Source organism: Leucoraja erinacea, chromosome 9 (assembly GCF_028641065.1).
Source record: "Leucoraja erinacea ecotype New England chromosome 9, Leri_hhj_1, whole genome shotgun sequence".
Taxonomy (NCBI): Eukaryota; Metazoa; Chordata; class Chondrichthyes; order Rajiformes; family Rajidae; genus Leucoraja; species Leucoraja erinaceus.
Genome location: NC_073385.1, coordinates 44,423,252 through 44,445,624, shown reverse-complemented (window position 1 = coordinate 44,445,624; position 22,373 = coordinate 44,423,252). Strand labels below are relative to the sequence as shown.

Genomic DNA, 22,373 nt, shown 5'->3' with positions numbered 1-22,373 from the left:
AGGCATGTTTTATGCATCCCCTTGTTCAATACCAAAGAGCCAGCATTCCAAAATTAAAGTTAACAGCAATATCTAATATTTGAGAAGGGTCTCGACCTTAAACGACATCCATCCTTTTACACCAGAGATGATGTCTGACCTGCTGAGATACTCCAGTAATTTGTGTCTATCTATCTATATATAAAACCAGCATCTGCAGTTCCTTGCTGCACAATATCTACGATGCTGTGGTCAGCTCACAGTTTCTGAGGATGACAACTCACTGACAGAAGGGATTTTTTTTAAAGTGCTGAGCTAAGACTAGAGCGGTGTCAATTAAATGTTTATGGATTGCCCAGGGTCTGCATTGAAATTCAATGCAGCAGTTCCTTGCTGCAAAATCCACATGCTGTGGTTATAGTGACAACTCACTGATTTGAACAGACTAGAGCGGTGTCAGAAGTTTAATTGCAGATTGAAACAAAAATTTTTATAGTGATAAGGTTGTACAGATGAAGCGAAACTTTGATAAGAAATATTTATTGAAGAAAAGTATTAAAAGAAAGCCTGATTCTTATTTTGGAATTCCCGCCCCGGAGAGCTATCCATTCTAGGCTGAGAAATCTGTCTGATTTTGCAAGGGAAGTGGGGATAATGGGAAACCGGTAGGTAAATGAAGTTCAGGCCTTTTATATGATTAGTCCTGATTTTATTGAGCAGCAGAGCAGATTCAAAAGCCTCTTGTTTATTTTCCATCTGCTATTTCATTTGGGTTTTTTGAGATCTTTTTTTACATAGAAACATAGAAAATGGGTGCAGGAGGAGGCCATTCGGCCCTATATAAGTTTTAAATTGGACAATGGTTTTCATCACTTATTAACAAGCGTTTTTTGAATTAACCCATATCAGAATATTATTTTAAACTTACCGTGTGCCTTTAGCTTTTAAAAATCTTTTGTATTGTTTGATTTTGCATTAGTTTAGTTTATACAGTGTGGCAACAGGCCCTTTGGCCCACATAATCCGCGCCGACCAGCAATCGCCATACACTAGTTCTATCTTACACACTAGGAACAATTTACAGAAGCTAATTAACCTACAAACATGCACGTCTTTGGAATGTAAGAGGAAACCGGAGCATCCGGTGAAAACCCGAAAGTCACAGGGAAAACATGCAAACTCCGTATAGACAGCATCCGGATCAAATGGTCAGGATCGAATCTGTGTCTCTATTACTGTAAGATAGCAACTCTTCTGCTGCGCTACAGTGCCATCCTATGAGATATTTATCTGCTGCGGTTCATTGAGATTGATGATCAAGGTGGTGGCCATTTTGTTATATTTCATTAATTATTGCTGCTGCCCTTTTGTAATTTTGTTTTGTTTTATGGTGGGAGGGGGGAGGTGTTGGGGAGATCTTGAGCTGCATTTAAAAATGTTCTTTTGAAAATATGCAGCATTAAAACATACTTTTAATTGGCAGGTCTTGATCCTGAGAAGCATCTTGGGAAAACATTGGATCAGATGGAACCATATCTCAAACAGGTAAATTTGATTCCACACTTTGGGAGAAATGGCAGATGATAGTCGGTGTTGGTTTATTATTGTCATGTGAACTGAGACACAGTGAAAATCTCTGATTGTGTGCAAAGTGCAGAATGTAATGTTACAGCACTAAACCGTTACAGTTGCAGCGAAGTCTAAGATTCGCAATGAAGTAGGTTACAAGATTGGGACTACAGCCTAGTTTATGGGAGGACAGATCATTAGTTTGATATGAGTGGGGGAAAAAGCTGTTCCTGAATCTGGTGCTATGTGTTTTTCAAGCTTCTGTCCAACGAGAGAAGGGGGAAACATAGAAACATAGAAAATAGGTGCAGGAGTAGGCCATTCGGCCCTTCGAGCCTGCACCGCCATTCAATATGATCATGGCTGACCATTCAACTCAGTATCCTGTACCTGCCTTCTCGCCATACCCCCTGATCCCTTTCGCCACAAGGGCCACATCTAACTCCCTCTTAAATATAGCCAATGAACTGGCCTCAACTACCTTCTGTGGCAGAGAATTCCAGAGATTCACCACCCTCTGTGTGAAAAATGTTTTCCTCATCTCGGTCCTAAAGGAGTTCCCCTTATCCTTAAACTGTGACCCCTTGTTCTGGACTTTCCCAACATCGGGAACAATCTTCCTGCATTTAGCCTGTCCAACCCCTTAGGAAGAGGCAATGAATGGGTGAAAAAGGTTTTTGGCTGCTTTCCTGAGGGAGAGTGTAGATGGAGACGGTGGTGGAGGAGGCTAGGCTGGGCTGCTTCTTCAACTCTCTGCATTTTCTTCCGGTCTTGGACAAAGCATTTGTCAAACAGATCTGTGATGCATCTCAATAAGCAGCTTTTTTGGTCAGAACCTCAATGTGATTGGTGCAGGACAAAATGTTGCTGATATTTACAACTAGGGGTTTGAAGCTCTCAACCATCTCCAGCACCATTGATGCTGACATGTACACCACTCTGTTTTCCGAAGTCAATGACTAGCTACTTCGCCTTGCCGACATCAACGGAGAGGTTGTTGTCTTGCAACTCCGTCTCATCATTGTTTGAGATCCCGTCTATTGAAGTGGTGTCATCTGCTAATGTGTACATGGAGATAGAGCAGAATTTGGCTGCACACTTGTGAGTAAAGGGCTGAGAACACATCCTTGCACGGCACCAGTGTTGAGAGTTATGGTTTAGTTTAGTTTGTTTTTTGGTCACATGTACTTGGAACAGTGAAAAGCATTGAATGCATGCTAATCAGTCAGCAGAAAGACAATACTTGATTACAATCGAACCATCCAACGTGTACAGATACATGATAAAGGGCATAACGTTTAGTGCAATATAAAGTCCAGTAAATCCGATTAAAGATAGTCCGAGGGTCTCCAGTGAGGTAGATAGGAGCTCGGAATCGCTCTGTGGTTGTTGATAGGATGGTGCGTTTGCATGACAACAGCTGGGAAGAAACTGTTCCTGATTCTGGAGGTGTGCATTTTCACTCCTCTGTACCTTTCTTGCCTGATGGGAGAGTGGAGAAGAGTCCACTCGAGTGGAGACTCATCCTTGATTATGCTGGTGGCAATGCCAAGACAGCATGAGGTGGATGCTGTGTTGCCTATCCTCATTGATTGTAGATAGGGAGCTATTATTCAGTTTGTGCAAACAAACTGTTTCCATCTGTGAAAACTTACATCAGTAAATGGATTTGGATGAAATAAGAATTCTATGCGAGTCTTCTGAGGGATCTCTTCCAGTCAAGACAACTTGCCTGAGTTCATCTGAATGTTGTGTATGTCTCTGTAGAACATTCTGCTGACAGCTAACCACCATGAGCCTGCCAAATACTGATTTGTAGTCTTGAATGTTCCTCCTTAGTCGGGCCACTGGAAAGCTGGAATAGATAATGTCTAAGAAATGTTTTAACCTGAAATCTAATGTCTCAAATGAATCTCAGCTGGGATTTTGTTTAGGCATCCAAAAGTATATTTGCTTTTTTTTAATTAGGTCTCAAGATCAAATCATTAAAATCCCATTTGTGACAAAAAGTCTGAGTATCCACCTTTGGTACAGTGCCCTCAGTCCTTGAATATATTTTTTGTTGTGTTCCTGGTTTAATCCACAATTTACTTCATTCACTCCCTGCTGTGGACTAATGCAAGTTAAGTTTGGGAGAAGTATTTTCTAGTCTTTTTCTGCATAAGAACAGCCTATATGTCTGCCTGTCATAAAGAACTGAAGGTTTGGCATGGAGCCGTAGATTTACAATTACTTGGAAATTAGTGGTTTATCGCAGATTACAGTAAATGAAGACTCTTAAAGGGTTTACACCCTCTGTTTTACCCTACATTCTATTTACGAAATTACAATCAAAGGGTAAGAATGCAACTGGTGAAGTTAGGAACTTAATTTACCCTGGTTACAGAAGATCTAAATCTTCTGTGACTTAGTAAGTAAGGTCGTTCCAGTGTTAGTTTCAAAACTCTTTCCTGGCATTGGAAATTCCCAAGCTCACTTTCCTCTGTATGTTAACCCATGGCGTGGAACTTTGGGATTACCAGTTTAAGTTTAGTTTAGTTTATTATTGTCGCATGTACTGAGTACAGTGAAAAGCTTTTTATTGCATGCTATCCAGTCGGCGAAAAGACTATACATGATTGCAATCAAGCCATCTGCAGTGTGCAGATAAAGGATAAAGAGAATAATGTTCTGTGTAAGATAACGTCCAGTAAAGTCTAAGAAGGTCCAAGAGTCTCCAGTGAGGTAGATGGTGGGTCAGGACCGCACGTTAGTTGGTGATAGGATGGTTCAGTTGCCCAATTACAGCTGAGAAAAAACTGTTTCTGAATCTAGAGGTGTGCATTTTCACACTTCTGCGCCTCTTGCCGGATGGAAGAGGGGAGTAGAGCGAGTTGAAAATATATAGCAGACAGCATTTCAGAAAGATGATCATAGCTACAGAGATTGCTGGTCTGACATGCAGCTGCTAAATTCCTTCTTGACAGTGATAATTTTGCAGGAAAAAAATTATCAGTACAACCTTTAATAAACATGCATTATTTGGCTGAAAACCAAATAGTGCATTTAACTTTTCTAGAGCTGCTGCAATTGTGTACCGACACAAAAAAGTACCTTAAGAAAGGAGATAAGGAGGAATTTCTTTCATCAGAGGGTGGTGAATCTGTGATATTCATTGCCACCAAAGGCTGTGGAGGCCGTCAATGGGTATTTTTAAGGCTGAGATTGACAGATTCTTGATATCTGTCAATTAGTATGTCCAAATTCTACTGCCATAATTTATGAACAGCACTGTCTGTTGGAATATGAACCCTGGTAATTATTTGTTTGGGCCAGTCCATGGTTTAGTGATGCCACTATGTAAGAGGAAGAGTGCATATTGTGACAAAATCCTCTTTTTTGCCGCCAGCTTTTACCACAACATGACACTTGCGTTCATAAGAAACCTTGTGTTATAGAAAAATAGTTATAAAGATAATAGTGCTATTGGGGGAAAGGGCATTGGAGGCTAGAAAGTTTCAAGGTTCACAATAACAAATTTAATAATCCTGCAGAATTTTTTTTAAATAAAGATTGTTTGAATACTTTTTGTTACTGCAAGCTAAAAATTCTAAAGGTTATTTGTTCCATTGTTTAAAAGTGTATAATTGCCAATAGAAGTGATTGTTTGTCAATTTTAATGGCCAGCCGTGGTTAAAGTAGCAGTTGTGTTCTTAAGAGACAAGGGTGGCTGACTGCTGCGGGGAGGTTCCATTGAAATAGGACAGCTTTTTTTCTTCCTTGTTTCAACAGCTAACATGGAACATAGAACAGTACAGCACAGGAACGATCCCTTCGGTTCACAATGTTTTTGCCGAACATGATGCCAAGTTAAACTGTTCTCATTTCCCTGTACATGACCTATCTCCCTCTATTCCTTGCATGTCCATGTGTCGAAATAGTGTAGTGTTAGTGAAGTGAAATAGTCCGATCATGTGAACCACAACTTTTACGTAACGATAAAAGGATTTTCCTTCCCAAATGTAAAAAGGAACCTTGCAACTGAACTTGATAGCTTGCTGCAGAATCAAAAAGCTCGGGAATTGCTGGTGGAAGCATCTTCAAAGCTGTCTTCCATATCGCATGTTTATAACAATAAATGGAAAATATTTGCCCTTTGATGCCAAGAGCATGAGAACAACCCCCTGCAGTTTGCTGTTTTCCTGTGATTCCTTACTATTTAGTAGTCTGATTGATTTTGGGTTTAAACCCAGCTCAGTTAGAGTACATGCTGAAGCTATCTCATCCCTCCACGCCTCTGTTCAAGATAACCCAGTGACTGTGCATCCTCTGCTGTCATATGTTATGAGGGGAATCTAGAAGATTAAACCAGATGATAGAGAATTTTGATAACAAAGCCATGTTTAATGTTGAAGCCATATTCTTTAAAACATTCACAATTAATAGCATTTTGAAGACTGCATGTGGTGAAAGATGTTTTATTATGCTGTGATGCCATTGAAGTCCAGTGCTCCTTGCATTTAAAGAAAACTATTTGGGCTCTAAATAAAAAAGTAAAAAGAAAACATGCTGATCATCAAAATTAAGGTAGCTCCAGTTTTAAACATGTATTAATTTTAAGGCCACAGAAATGAAACACTCTTTCATCATGGCACAACATAACATCAGTAATATCAGTGCACTGTTTTCCTATTGTATGGAGCTTTTAGTCACAACTAAATGTGTCTGTTACTGCAGATTTCTCAGGAATACGGAGTTCATGTGTGTGGAGAAGGTGGAGAGTATGAAACCTTTACTTTGGATTGTCCTTTATTCAGGAAGCGAATTGTCGTGTGAGTTACTGTTTTCTCAGTTGATTATCTGCCTCAATATACTTGTGCATTTTTAAACACTGGCAAACCGTTACTTGGAACAGCAATACTTGTTGACTGATTTGTCTCTGTTTTGAGAACTATTTTTTCAAGAATTTAAATTTTGTGTTAATGGACGATAATTGCAATGGCACGTAATAACATTTATTTAAAAACACGATAGTGTTAAAATTTATATTTGCTCTTACTAAGTTTACAAATGTTCATCAACATGTGTAATTCTTATTCATAAGTGTACATCAGTGATATATTACTCGGATTTCTATTTCATAATTTTATCAGAAAATGTACATTTATTAAATTCCTTTCTGTGCAATATTTTAGAATGCAATTATTTTATTCCATCCTGAAATAACCACAATTTTGGCAGAGCATTTTATTGCAGTCCCAACATATCACTATATCAATAAAAGCCTCTTTGATTGTTGTTGTTAGTAATTGTAAAGATGCATGTTAAGTCAGGTTAGACACTGATGCAAAGCACATAACCTGATGAGCAGGGAAAGGAAAGGGCAGCCAGCAACAGCAGGTGGGAATCGAATTTAATTTGTATTTTTGAAGAAGACAAAAAGATCCCAGTGGTTTTTTAAAAAAAAAGACAAAACCATTTTAAAATAATAATTTAAATTACAAAACGGAGGAAACAATTTTGTGCAGCACAGTGGCACAGCTGATAGAGCTGCTGCCTCACAGCACCAGAGTTACAGGTTCGATCTTGACTTTAAGTGCGGAGTTTAATTTAGTTTAGTTTACTGTCAAGTTTACAGAGGTACAGTGAAAAGCTTTTGTGCTATCCAGTCACCAGAAAGACAACGCATGTTTACAATCGAGCCATTTACAGTGTATAGATACGTGATAAGGGAATAACGTTTAGTGCAAGGTAAAGCCAGCAATGTCCGATCAAGGAAAGTCCGAGGGTCACCAAAGAGGTAGATAATAGTTCAGCACTGCTCTCTGGTTGTGGTAGGATGATTCAGTTGCCTGATAACAGCTGGAAAGAACCTATCCGTGATTCTGGAGGTGTATGTTTTCACACTTCTACACCTTTTGCAAGATGGGAGAAGAGGAAGCGGCCAGGGTGCGACTCGTTCTTGATTATGCTGCTGGCCTTGCCGAGGCAGCATGAGTTTATACAGTCACCCTGTGATCACGTGGGTTTCTTCTGGGTGCTCCGGCTTCTTCCACATCCCAAAGGCATGCGGCTTTGCAGGTTAATTAGCCCTTCGTAAATTGCCGCTAGTGTGTAGCGAGTTGAAAAGTTGAATAACATAGACATGTGAATGAGTGATCGATGGTCAGCGTGGGTCGGCTGAAGAGCCTGTTTTCATGATATATCTCTAAACTAAACACATTTTGTAAAGAAAATGACATTGGAGAGGATCTTAATGGAAATGTCCTGACTGAACTGATGTTAAATAAAGTATACATTTATTTATCAATGGAATCTAGTCCTGCTAAATCGTGATGATTTTCACAATTAAACTAGATATAGAGGTGAGCATTTACATGACTGTAACCATCTTACACTTGTTTGTATATTTTCTTCAGCAGGCAGTGAAGAAAGCTAATGGCATGTTGGCCTTCAATATTAGAGGATTTGAGTTTAGGAGCAAGGAGGTCCAACTGTAGATATACAAGGCTCTGGTGAGACCGCACCTGGAGTACTGTGTGCAAATTTGATCTCTTAATTTGAAGAAAGACATTATTCCTATTGAGGGAGTGCAGCGAAGTTTTACCAGGTTAATTCCCGGAATGGCGGGACTGACATATGATGAAAGAATGGGCCAACTAGGTTTGTATTCACAGGAATTTAGAAGGATGAGAGGGGATCATAGAAACATATAAAATTCTTAAAGGATTTGACAAGGTCGATGCAAGAAAAAAGTTCACGATGTTGGGGGAGTCCAGAACCAGGGGTCACAGTTTAAGAATAAGGGGTAGACCATTTAGGACTGAGATGAGGATAAACTTCGTCACCCAGTTAAAAGTTTCTTAGTCCCCTTTAAAATGGCAGGGCCCTAATTTACTTGTATAATTTAATGGCAAATAGTTTACTTGTACAATGAATATTGTTGTTTACAGTTATATTAATATACCGTTTATCGTTAATTCCAAATGGCATTGTTGCGTGATATTGTGAGAGAGTGATATGCCTCCACCATCATGATCTACTTTTAGGAAGAATGTTTTATATGTTCCTTTACATTTATGATTGTTATAAGCTTCTGGGACTATTTGGCTTCTCGTATAAATGTAGATTAAATTTGGTCCCCACCCACAGTTGAGGGGATGCCCTTTCCTTTCCCTGTTCATTCCTTCCTCCTGATGTCTACTCATTGTCTCTGTCTAGTCATTGCTCAAAACAATTATTTTAGCAGATCTCTACGTTAAGTTTATGACTGTGTCCTGACACCTCTTCCTTTTTCTTCTTCAAGTTGAAACATAGAAACATAGAAAATCAGTGCAGGAGTAGGCCATTCGGCCCTTCAAGCCTGCACCACCATTCAATATGATCATGGCTGATCATCCAACTCAGTATCCTGTACCTGCCTTCTCTCCATCTAACTCCCTGATCCCTTTAGTCACAAGGTCCCCATCTAACTCCCTCTTAAATATAGCCAATGAACTGGCCTCAACTACATTCTGTGGCCGAGAATTCCAGAGATTCACTGTCTCCTGTCTTTCTTCAGCCGTGGTCAGTTGCCAACATAAGGCTTAGTTAGTTTAGTTTAGTTTAGTTTATTGTCACGTGTACCAAGGTACAGTGAAAAGCTTTTGTTGCATGATAACCAGTTAGCGGAAAGATTGTACATGATTACAATCGGGCCATTCACCGTGTAGAGATACACGATAAAAGGAATAAGGTTTAGTGCAAAATAAAGTTTAGTAAAGTCCGATTAAAGATGGCCTGAGGGTCTCTAGTAAGGTGGATAATGGCTCGGGACAGCTCTCTAGTTGTTGTTAGGATGGTGCAGTTGCCTATTAACAGCTGTCCCTGAATCTGGATGTGTGCATTTTCACACTCCTTTACCTCTTGACTGATTGTAGAGGGGAGAGGTGGGAATGCCAATAATCCAAAAATTAACAAAAATGCTTTGGCTTGGTAACCTGCAGTTCTGTTGGGGCTGTGGAACTTGGTTGTCCTCCTATTTCGATCTGCTTGGAACCAATTTCCTCAGTGTTTCTCTTCAGGTTTTGCAGGAATTTTTCCTTCAAAATAACATTTGCATAATTAGCATTGAAGCAGCTATTGCAACAACTTGCATTTACCCAGAGCTCTATTGGAGATAATCGTTCCATCCATTAACAGATATCCATTGCGCAAAATCAATATTGAAATTAAGTTTGGGTGCCTCTGGGATTTCTCCGGGTACTCCAGTTTTCTCACATACTCCAAAAAAGTACAGGTTTGTAGGTTAATTGGCTTCTGTTAAATAATTGTAAAATAAGTAGCATCAGTGGCTATAAACCTAATCAAGGATTTGTTTTAAGTAGGGCATTAGAGGTGGAGGGAAGGGTTAAAGAGATTGGGGCATGGCAGCTGAAGGCACAGCTAACAATTGTGGGGAACATCCTCAAAACCCTCCCATTGTGTTATCGCCATTAATAAGATTGTTTATTGACGGCAGTACAGTGGTGCAGCGGTAGAGTCGCTACCTTACAGCGCCAGAGACCCGGGTTCAATCCTGACTACGGGTGTTGTCTGTACGGAGCTTATACATTCTCCCTGTGACCACATGGGTTTTAGTTTAGTTTAGCTTAGAGATACAGTGTGGAAACAGGCCTTTTGGCCCACTGAGTCTGCACTGAGCAATCCCCTCCGCACATTAACACTGAGCTAGTTAAGGGCCAGGTTGTTGTCAGCGCACACTAAGGGGACCTCCTCCCTGTAGGCCAGCTCATCGTTGTTGCTGATGAGGCCAATCACCGTTGTATCATCTGCATACTTGATGATGGTGTTAGTAACATGTACAGGTGTGCAGTCATAGGTGAAGAGGGATTGAGAGGTGAGTAGAGGAGGGGGGTCAGCCCACAGCCCTGAGGAACGCCGGTGTTCAGGGTGAGGGTTGAAGAGGTGTGCTTGTAACCTACCAAACTTCGTACGTCTTTGGAGTGTGGGAATAATGGAAATGCTGAGCTGAAACGGGGGGGGGTGGCAGGGGGGGGGGGGGGGGACCACATGGTCACGGGGAGAACATACAAGCTCCATACAGGCAGCATCCGTAATTAGAATCGAACCCGGGTCTCTGGCACTGTAAACGCTGTAAGGCACAACTCTACCACTGCCCCACCGTGCCGCCCTTTGGGTGCCTCTGGGATTTCTCCGGGTGCTCCAGTTTTCTCACATACTCCAAAAACGTACAGGTCTGTAGGTTAATTGGCTCCTGTAAAATAATTGTAAATTGTTCCGACTGTGTAAATTTCCAGCTTAACAACAACTTTCCTATAACAGGGTGACCGAAACTGAACACAATACTCTAAATGTGGTCTCACCAGTGTCCTGTACAACTGTATCATGACCTCCCGACTTTTATACTCAATATTATGACTGACGAAGGTCCTAAAATAATATATGAATTAAGCAGGTCATAAATTAATATATTTTTTGAAAGTTTATTTTTCGTTAGAAATTCTGCAATTTGTTGGTGATTTCAGATACAGCTAAGGGTTTGTGTTGGAAAAATTGAATAAAGAAGTCTATGCGGAGTAGCCTCTGTGGAGGCCACCAGCTAATCTGTTTGTTGGCATGATCTCTGCAGGCATTAAGACAGATGAACTGAGGCCAATGTTTCTAGGTCAGAGGTGGTGAAGTTGTAACAGAAAGTTTATCTTACCAAATATAGACACAAAATGCTGGAGTAACTCTGCGGGTCAGGCAGCATCTCTGGACAAAAGGAATAGGTGACGTTTCGGGTTGAGACCCTTCGTCAGAGTCTAATGAAGGGTCTCGACACGTAACGTCACCTATTCCTTTACTCCAGAGATGCTGCCTGACCTACTGAGTTACTCCAGCATTTTGCGTCTGCCTTCAGTGTAAACCAGCATCTGCAGTTCCTTCTTACACATACTATCTTCTCAAATCTCCGACAGGATAAAGTGAAAACAAGAGAAAATAAATAAACAGAGCGAAGGTACAGCATAGTAAAGATAAAGCAGAATTAAAAGCATTGCTTTTGCACACCACAGCATTAAAAGCAGGGCCCAGTAGCTGTTTATAGTGGAAGGTTTCTTGTGCACCTCATGTTGATTGTAATGAAAAGCAAGTCATAAGGGCTAAAATATGTGGAATTTGAAAAGGGATAAAAAAAATTAAAAAAAACCCAGAAGCAATCTGAATAAAATGTAAAAAAATCATTTTTGAAAAAGGCAGCAAATTGCTCCTTTTTCCATTACTGTCAGAACTAATTGTGTCTTACGCTAAATGGACAGCTTAATTAGAGTGATAGAGAATCTTGATGCAAACAGTGCCTTTTGCCTTTGTTCAGCTGGAGAAGTGCTTTATAAAAGAGAAAATGAACCAATGTTACTTCACCGAGTGAATGCATTCAGAACTATTTTACAAAATACAATATTAAAGAATAACACTGCGGGATTTCTGTAATTCGTGAACCAAATTCAGAACTTAGTGGAGTAAGAATTTCAAACACATAGCAAACAGCTTAACAACGAATATATACTACATTGTTTGTGTTAAATACTCTGTAGAAAGTATTTGTGTGTAGAAATGAAGTGCAGATGCTGGTTTATACCAAAGATAACCACAGAGCGTTGGAGTAACTCAGCGGGCCAGGCAGCATCTCTGGAGACAAAGGATGGGTGACATTTTGGTTCAGAACCCTTCTTCAGACTGAAGAAGTGTTCCGACCCAAAACGTCACCCATCTTTTTTCTCTAGACATACTGCTTGACCTGCTGAGTTACTCCAGCACTTTCTTGTCTCTTAGAAAGTATTAGTAAAATATAATACACAATATTTGTTATCAATGTAATATTTTCTGACAATTTTACTGGTGTGCTTTGTAAACAGGGATTCCTCGGATGTTGTCATGCATTCTGCAGATGCTTTTGCTCCTGTGGGCTACCTTCGCTTGTTGAAGTTGCATCTGGAGGATAAAGCCCATGTAAGTACCACTGTGTCATTGCTGTGAAGTAGAATTCATGTTCCCATGCTAAAATGTTATACACTTAACCAAAAGATACCAAAGTGTGAAATAATTTGATTTTATTTCATTAAGAAGTACCTGAGTTGGCTGAGTTTTGATTGATAAAGCAGCAGTTATTTTTTGGTCTGTGCAAAGCCCCTGCACTAGCACACAGAAGTGCCTTCTCATCTTAATGTGGGATCATTGCTGCAATAAGTTAGTTGAGTGAGTACACTGTGTTACTGAGATGTAATTGTTAAGCTATTCACAATTGCTGATATTCGAGCTGGGAAAAGTAACCATTTTGCTCTGTGTGTAGAATGCCAAATTCCAATGGAACTAGCTAGTTGTGCTGAGATCATCATTCTAATATGTTTCTTTCTGAAATGTATAGCTCAGTAGTAATCTCTCAATTTAGAGACTCAAAGTGCCCCGGGTAATTATCTTGCTTGTTATCGGAATCTTTTACTTGCTAAGATCTCTGTGTACTATTGGCGTCCATTAAATAACACTTGCTCCACTAGCTTTCAGAACTTAAAGCAGCTTAATGGATACAATGTAACACCATGTTAGAAAAATGCTAATCATTTTAACTCCCCTTCCCATTTCCACACTGACTTTTCTGTCCTGGGCCTCCTCCATTGCTAGAGAGGCAACAAGCAAATTGGAGGAACTGCACTTCATATTTCACTTGGGTAGCTAACAACCTAATGATATGAACATTGAATTATCCAATTTTAGGGAACTTCTACAAACACCTCCCTTCCCCTTCCACCTTCTCCTCCCCAAACACTTCTGACCCCCTCCACCCCCATATAAGCCACAGGAGCAGAATTAAGCCATTTGGCACATCGGTCATGAGTGACCTATCTTTCTCTCTCAACCACATTCTCCTGCTTTGTCCCCATAACCTTTGACACCCTTGCTAATCAAGAATCTGTCAATCTCCGCTATAAAAACACCCAATGACTTGGCCGTCTGGGGCAATGAATTCCACAGATTCGCCACCCTCTGATTAAAGAAAGTCATCATCTACTTTCTAAAGATATGTTTTGTTTTTTTTAATTTTGAGGCTGTGCCCTCTGGTCTTAGACTCTCCCACTAGTGCAAACATCCCCTCCACACCTGAACCCTGGTTAATCTTGTTACTGCACCAACCCCCTTCCACCAAAAGTCATTCAAGAAGCTTCAGTTTGCAACTATGTATGCCTCATGCCTGTTTCAATCTGCCTTTCAGATCTGCCTATCTGATCAGGGCCTAACAAATCTGCCTATCAGGGAACCCCCTCTCCTGCGGTCATTTTGATGTCGGCCATGATTTATCCAGCCTTTTCTCTCTTCCATATTTCTTCCCGCTCCCCCTGAAATCGGGGCCCCCAACCCGAAACGTCACCTATCCATGTTCTCCGGAGATGCTGCCTGGCCCACTAAGTTACTCTGGTATTTTGTGTCTTTTTTAGACAATGAATTAATTGCAGTGGTTGTGCTTTAAACACAATTTTGTTAGTGTATTTTTGCCTGTATGTCGTATGGTTCAAATCCCATCTGATAACGTTGAGCACGCAATCTAAGCTGACGTTTCTGTGTAGTACTGGAGAAGATGTATAGCCCTTCAGCACACTATCGATTGTGTCACCAAGTCTCACAGGAAATTAAGTTAAGGAAAGGGTTTAATGACAAAAGGAACAATTTATGGCAGCAAGCTGGCAGCACGATTCCAAAATTGTGTCCAAAAATCAACTTTGTAATTTATATTCCATATTCACTTATAAATATTTTTTACATCCCAAGGATTTTGGAACCTACCTTACCAAATGTTCCAGCATGTTACATTGGAAACAGAATTGAACAAATTAACTATATTGGGTGGCACGGTGGCGTCTCGCAGAGCCTGAGACCTAGGCTCGATCCTCACTACTGGTGCTGTCTGTACGGAATTTGCCAGTTCTCCCCGTGACCTGCGTGGGGTTTTTTCCAGGTTTTCCAGGTTTTCTCCAGTTTCCTCCCACACTCCAAAGATGTACAGGTTTGGAGGTTAATTGGTTTTGGTAAACTTGTAGATCATAAGAGATAGGTTAGGATAGTTATAGGAGGAGAATTCGGCCATTTGGCCCATCAAGTCTACTCCGCCATTCAATCATGGCTGATCTATCTCTCCCTCCATTCTCCTGCCTTCTTCCCATAAGCTCTGATGCCCATACAAATCAAGAATCTATCTATCTTTGGCTTAAATATATTAAATCTATTGACTTTGCCTCCGCAGCCTTCTGTGGCAAAGAATTCTACAGATTTACCACCCTCTGACTAAAGAAATTCCTCCTCATCTCTTTCCTCAAAGAACGTCTTTTAATTCTGAGGCTATGACCTCTAGTGCTAGACTCTCCCACAAACATCCTCTCCACATCGACTCTACCCAAGACTTTCACTATTTTGTACATTTCAATGAGGTCTCCCCCTCATTCTTTGAAACTCCAGTGAGTACAGGCCCAGTGCCATCAAATGCTCATCCTATGTTAACCTACTCATTCCTGGTATCATTCTTGTAAACCTCCTCTGGACCCTCTCCAGAACCAGCACATCCTTCCTAAAATATGGTGCCCAAAATTGCTCGCAATATTCCAAATGCAGCCTGACCTGCGCCTTGAAGAGCCACAGCATTACATCCCTGGTTTTGTATACAATCCCTCTTTTGCATTTACTTTCTTTACTACCGATTCGACTTGCAGATTAACATTTTAGGAATTATGCGCCAGCACTCGCAAATCCCTTTGCATCTCCAATTTCTGGATTCTCTCCCAATTTAGAAAAGAATCAACATATTTATTCCAACTACCAAATTGCATGACTGCACTCTTTGCTACCCTATATTCCATATGCCACTTCTCTGCCCACTCTCCCTACCTATGCAAGTCCTTTTGCAGAGTCCCTGCTTTCTCTACACTACCTGCCCCCATCTATTTTCGTATCATCTGCAAACTTGGCCACAAAGCCTTTAAACCACTCATCCAAATCATTAATATACAACGTGAAGAGCAGTGGCCCAAGCACCGAGCCCTGTGGAACTCCACTAGTCACTGGCAGCCAAACAGAAAAAAAAACCTTTATTCCTACTTTTTGCCCTGCTATTCCAGCCAACCTAATATCCAGGCGAGTATCTGCCTTTTGATACCATGGGCTCTCATCTTCCTTAGCAGCCTCCCATGTGGCACCTTATCAAAGGCTTTCTAAAAATCTAGGTAAACACCATCTATTGACTCCCCTTGTAAATCGTGCCTGGAGTGTGTCGGATGGTGTTAGTGTGCGGGGATCGCTGGTCGGCGCGGACTAGGTGGGCCAAAGGGCCTGTTATTTGAGAGTAAAGTAAGTGCCTGGATATCTAAACTAAACTAATCTAAATTGTAGACATTTCATATATATGTAAAGGTTGCAAAGCTGGCTATGCTCCAAGATAACATGAATCATCATGGACAGTTTCTGCACATATACATGCATTTCAGCGGCTAATAAAATTCAGCCCTTTAAACAGGAAAACAGACTTGTGCAGCTTAACAACATGGAAACAGGCCCGTCGGCCCAACTGAGATTTGGATTCAGATTAGTTTATTGTCACAAACCATATGTGCAGAATTAGTCCATTCACCTCATTGACTCTACTCTGCCATTCAATCATAGCTGATCTATTTTTCCCTCTCAACGCCATTATCCTGCCTTCTCCCTGTAACTTTTGATGCCCTTCCTAATCAATAGTCTATCAATCTCTGCCTTAAATCCATGAGTATGGTGTAGTAGCGCGAGTATGAAGCCAAACACAAATACAACAGAAGGTGCGTAAAAAAAGTGCAGGATATGCTGTTACAGCTACTGAAAAAGTGCAGGAATCCTAGTCTCTTCCATGTTACCCTTTTGTCCTTAACATACTTATAGTATCTCTTAAGATTTTTCTTTATCTTGTCTGCCGAAGCTATTTCAAGTCCTCTTTTCGCCCTCCTGGTTTCCCCCCAATAGAACTTTTGAAAACTAGGGGTTTTCCCATGTTCCAGTTTCCTCCCACACTCCAAAGACATCCAGGTTTGTAGGTTAATTGCCTGCAGTAAAAAATGTTCCCAATCTGTAGGATTGTGTTAGTGTACGGTGATCGATGGTCGGTGTGGACTTGGTGGGTCGAAGGGCCTGTTTCTGCACTGTATCTCTAAACTAAGCTAAACTAAACTTAGACCAATACACCACAGGAACACCTTTGGCCCACGATGTCTGTGTTGAACATGATAGCAAGAGAAACTAATGTAAACTGATCTCATCTTTTAGTAAATATACTTAAAATAGTGAACTTGACCCTTTTGGAGAACTTTAGTCACTGGCATTAATTAAAGTATGTGAGGGTAGTGGCCATTGATTCTACAGTACTCACGTGCATGTTGGATTCTATTGAAGTTATTTGAACTGAATTCTTGATGCTGAGCATCATTGATGACTGATATTCAAGTCACCATTTAGCAAAGAGAAATTTCTTGATATTTTTCTGGCAGCCCTTTTTTTTCTTGTGAGTCGATGCTACCATTGAACCATTGATTCAATGTACATTTTTAAACTTTGCAAAGCTGCACGGGTTCATTGAGTAGCTAGCTACATGCAAGTACCGTTGATCAGAAATAAGCAAACTAAACAATTCTTAAAGCTCCATCATTTTGAATTTGCTATGTTCCCAGGTCAACGCTGGTATTCAAAGTAGCATCTCATTGGCTCATGGTGTAAATAGTACCGTCATTTCCAGGCATATATGGATCAGCAATTGGAATTGAAAAACCTTATTTGGAAATGTAATTAATTTATAACTTTAACTCCTGAAAGACTCGGGAACAAATCCTGAAAATCATGAATCATAAAAGCAGCTGTGATTGCAGGTCGTACATACGAATACTGGTCCAGTGTGTTTTGCTGAAGTTTGCACTTTCCTTGTTTTGGACCATTCATATTGTATTACATTTCCACAGCTGTAGCATTGTTTGCCAGACTACAAGTTGGCCAGCTTCATTTTTGTGTAAATTAAAACAGGGCCAAGTCTGCAGTTGACAGTATTGTTGGTGAGAGTTGACAGTGGCACAGCGGTAGAGTTGCTGCCTTACAATGCTAGAGACCCGGTTTTGATACTGACTACAGGTGTTGTCTGTACGGAGTTTATATGCTCTCCCCGTGACTTGCATGTATTTTCTCTGGGTGCTCCAGTTTCCTCCCACACTCCAAAGATGTATAGGTTTGCAGGTTAATTGGCTTGGTGTATGTGTAAAATTGTCCCTAGTGTGCATAGGATGGTGTTAATTTGTGTGGATCGCTAGTCGGCACAGACTCGGTGGGCTGATAGTCCTGTTTCTGCCCTGTATCTCTAAACTAAACAAATTACCACAATATCAGGTTTCATCATAAATGTCTAACCTTTGCACTGTAATTCGTAAATCTTCAGTTAACTACATGTGATGTAAAATACCTATAATGTATCAAGATGCTGTTTTACAATTTATACAAAATATGTGAGTGACACGGTGGCGCAGCGGTAGAGTTGCTGCCTTACAGCACTTACAGCATCAGAGACTCGGGTTCGATCCCGACTACGGGTGCTGTCTGTACAGAGTTTGTACGTTCTCCCCGTGACCTGCGTGGGTTTTCTCTGAGATCTTCGGTTTCCTCCCACACTACCAAGAAGTATAGGTATGTAGGTTAATTGGATTGGTATAATTGTATACTGTCCATAGTGTGTGTAGGATAGTGTTAATGTGCAGGGATCGCTGGTCGACACAGATTCGGTGGGCCGAAGGGTCTGTTTCCGCGCTGTATCTCTGAACTAAACTAAACCCTTTGCAACACTAGTGCTAAATCCAGGAAATATTCTAAAAACATACCTATCCCAGTTTAATTGCTGAAAGTTTCAAGGATTGGTTCTCTATTGCATAATGCAAAAGAAAACAAGGGGTATGGAGTATCATAGAAGCATTATAGTACAAACGGCCATTCGGCCCATGAGTTCCATGGTGGTCCCCTGCAGACCTCTCAATCAATGTCAATCCTCCTTTCCCTCTGCAGTAACTACAAAAGCCTTGATTTTCTCTGCATTCGAACCCATCCAGAGATTTCCAGACCACAACCATTCTTTGCGCACATTTTTTTTTTTTTTACATTTTGTAAATTTTGCCTTTCCTTTTTTAATTTCTGCTAATAATTTCTGCTGTGAGATTATGTCTGAGGTCATCCTTCTCGGACCCTCAGACTCAATCAAAATGTTAGCAGGCAGCCTTGGAAGCCTTACCCCACTACTCAAACCTCACGTCAAAAACCTTGGCGTGATGTTTGACTCGGCGTTGAAATTTGACAAACAAGTCAATGCCGTGGTAAAAGCTAGCTTCTTCCAGCTTCGGACGATAGCTAAAATAAAACAATTCCTCCAGTTTGATGACCTCGAAAAGATCATCCACACATTCATCACCTCCCGCATCGATTACTTCATCTCCCTTTACACTGGCATCAGCCAAACTTCCCTGTCCCGCCTGCAACTGGTCCAAAACGCTGCAGCGAGACTCCTGACGGGCACCCGAAAAAGGGACCACATCACCCCCGATTCTGGCCTCTCTCTACTGGCTCCCTGTGCGGTTCCGAATAAATTTCAAGATCCTTCTTTATGTTTACAAAGCCCTTAACAGGCTTGCCCCCACCTACATCAAAAGTCTGCTTACCCACCACACCACCTCCAGGTCCCTAAGATCGGCCGACTTGGGGTTACTGAACATCCTGTAGTCTAGGCATAAGCTCAGGGGCCACCGTGCCTTTGCAGTTGCAGCTCCTAGACTGTGGCACAGCATCCCTCTTCCCATCAGATCCCATCCCAACATTCCCATCTGCCCCCTCCATCGACTCTTTTAAGTCGAGACTTAAAGCTCATCTTTACTCTCAAGCCTTTCTTGACGTCTTCTGATAAATATGTATGTACCTAATCTATGAACAAATGTTGTATAACGTTAGTATCTCCACCAATGTAAAGCACTTTGGTCAACGAGAGTTGATTTTTAAATGTTTTATAGAAATAAAAGTGACGTGACTTGACTTGCTGCCCAGTCCTTCAAACATCCATTTTCCATTTTCCTTATTTAATAGTCAGTTTTGTACAACGCTATCAAATATTCCCTCAATCCTCTTTTACCAAATAAGTACTCGGGGAAAATGTTTTTGATTAAGTTCCAGTGTAGTTGGCATAGAAAAATATTAAACAAGAAACGTATTACAAGAAATAACCAATCCTTAATTCATCCATGATATTCTCTATACAATATAGCCATAGAGTCACAGTGTGGAAACAGGCCCTTCAGCTCAACTTGCCCACACCGAACAACATGCCCCATCTACACTAGTCCCACCTGCCTGCTTCTGGCCCATATCCTTCAATACCTATGTGTTTAAGAAGGAACTGCAGATGCTGGAAAATCGAAGGTACACAAAAATGCTGGGGAAACTCAGCGGGTGCAGCAGCATCTAGGAGCGAAGGAAATGGGCAACGTTTTCGACCAGAAACGTTGCCTATTTCCTTCGCTCCTAGATGCTGCTGCACCCGCTGAGTTTCTCCAGCATTTGTGTGTACCTTCAAAACCTATCCTTCTATGTACCCGTCCAAATTGTTTTTTAAATATGGAGGTTTTTAGTTTAGTTTAGGGATGTGGAAACATACCCTGCGGCCCACCAGGTCCGCACTGATGAGCAATCCCCGCACACACTTAACTCTATCCTGCACACTAGGGACAATTACCTTTTTATTTCCCCAAAGCCAAATAACCTACAAACCTGTACGTCTTCGGAGCGTGGGAGGAAACCGGAGCACCCGGAGGAAACCCATGCAGGTCACAGGGAGAATGTACAAACTCCACACAGCCAGCATCTGTAGTCAGTATTGAAACCAAAGATCTCGGAGGAAACCTACAGAGGAAATGTACAAACTCCGTACAGACAGCACCCATAGTCAGGATTGAACCGGCGCTGCAAACGGCGTCAGGCAGCAATTCTACCGCTGCGCCACCATTTTACTTTTGTTAGGTCAACTATGTAGAAATTTTCTAAGTATTATATTGGATCAAAATAGATGTAAATTCTAAAATTTATACTAGATTTGAAATCATTTTCTCAATGTTAAACCCGTTCCCTTCCCCCGCCAGGCCGAATCTAAGTAGGAGGGCAGTTATGTACTAAAGAGGAACTATAGATACTGGTTTATACCAAAGATAGACACTAATTGCTGGAGTAACTCAGCGGGTCAGGCAGCATCTCTGGAGAAAATGGGTAGGTGACGTTTTAGAACAAGGCCCTTCTTGAGTAAGGAGGGCAATTATTTTCTAGTTTTATGTGGAATGAATGCCCCACAAGAAAACATTGGGCCTTGGTCCCTCTCCCTTGGTGTTTTTCCTCTCATAACATGTAATGGGCTGATTGGTGTGGGTCCCCAGTGGTGACCTCCTGCTGCTGATGTTAACATTACAGGAGTCCTTTCCTGCAGACCTCTGAAGATGGTCAAAGCCCCATGAGTTATACCCTGCCCATTCCACATACCCTGCCAATCTAATCAGCCATGGAAATTTGCTGCCACTTGAGGAAGACCACAGAAGTTAGTTTGCTGTCATCGAACCAAATGTAGTTACATATTTTACATGAAGAGAAAATAACTTGGGGCAACACAGTGGCACAGCAGTAGAGCTGCTGTCTTACAGTGCCAGAGGCCCAGGTTCAATCCTGATGTCTGTATGGAATTTGTACGTTCTCCCTGTGACTGCCTGGGTTTTCTCTGGGTGATCCATTTTCCTCCCACACTCCAAAGACGTGTCGGTTTGTAACCTTGTTAGCTTTGGTAAAAACTGTAAATTATCCCTAGTGTGTAGGATAGTGTTGGTGTACGGAGTGATCGCTGGTCAGCACGGACTTGGGCCGAAGGGCCATAATCCCGCGCTGTATCTATAATGTCTAAACTAAAATAGTCTAACTTTTTTTTTTAAGCATCTACCTTCGAGCAGAGCCCTCGGTGTTCTACAGCCTTGTTCGTCCTGTGTTATTCAGGAGGCTAGCACAGAAAATGGGGATTACAAAGAGATATCCAAACCACAGGTTACCTGGGATCTGACCGCAATTAATTCCTCTGACACTGGTAAGTTAATGACCAAAATATACTGATGCACCCTAATTCACAATGGGCGATCAATGAAAAATCACAAGTGAAAACTTCCTGCATTCATAACTAATAGTAACTGTGCTTTACTTGGAATTATAGAATCTTACCGCCATGAAGTTGCTGCCTCTTTGATGGAACTGTTCAAATCTGTTTCATACGCCACCTTTTCCTTCAGAGCTGTTATTTATTCTGTTCAAATTTGTCTATACGCTTTAGTAAATTCCTGTAGAATTACAGGTAATACATTCCTGATCTTAACATCCCACTGATATCCTAATTTCCCGTCTGGTTCTTTAGCCAATTATGTTAGATTTATGAATTCTGGCTGCCAATGCAGTTGCCAAAGAAAAATGGTTTCTCCTTGCCTTATACAAAAACAAAACTTATGTGAATTTAAGGCATTAAATTAGGTCTCTTCTAAACAATCTACTCACAGGAGATCAATTTCAGTTTGTCTAATCCATCCTCCTATCTGAAGAACTTCATTGATGATGATTTGCTGGAGGAGGCTATTTGATTCACTGTAGCTGTGATAGCTCTTTGAAAAACCTATGCATTTAGTCCCCAGTGCTGTTCTTATCCCTATAATAATTTTAATTTTAAATGCTTGTCCTGTTGGAAAATTGCAATTGAATCTTCT

At 41.1% G+C, this 22,373-nt stretch overlaps 1 protein-coding gene across 4 annotated transcripts in view; it reads left to right on the top strand.

The window, feature by feature from the left end:
- Positions 1–22,373, top strand: part of dph6 (diphthamine biosynthesis 6) — a 264,965-nt gene that overhangs the window by 120,493 nt on the left and 122,099 nt on the right. For all 4 annotated transcript variants that reach the window (XM_055640695.1, XM_055640694.1, XM_055640696.1 and 1 more), the window contains 4 exons: positions 1,463–1,524; positions 6,265–6,359; positions 12,426–12,519; positions 21,562–21,709. In XM_055640695.1, the coding sequence (XP_055496670.1) occupies positions 1,463–1,524; positions 6,265–6,359; positions 12,426–12,519; positions 21,562–21,709 (399 nt within the window). The remainder of the gene's footprint in view (positions 1–1,462; positions 1,525–6,264; positions 6,360–12,425; positions 12,520–21,561; positions 21,710–22,373) is intronic.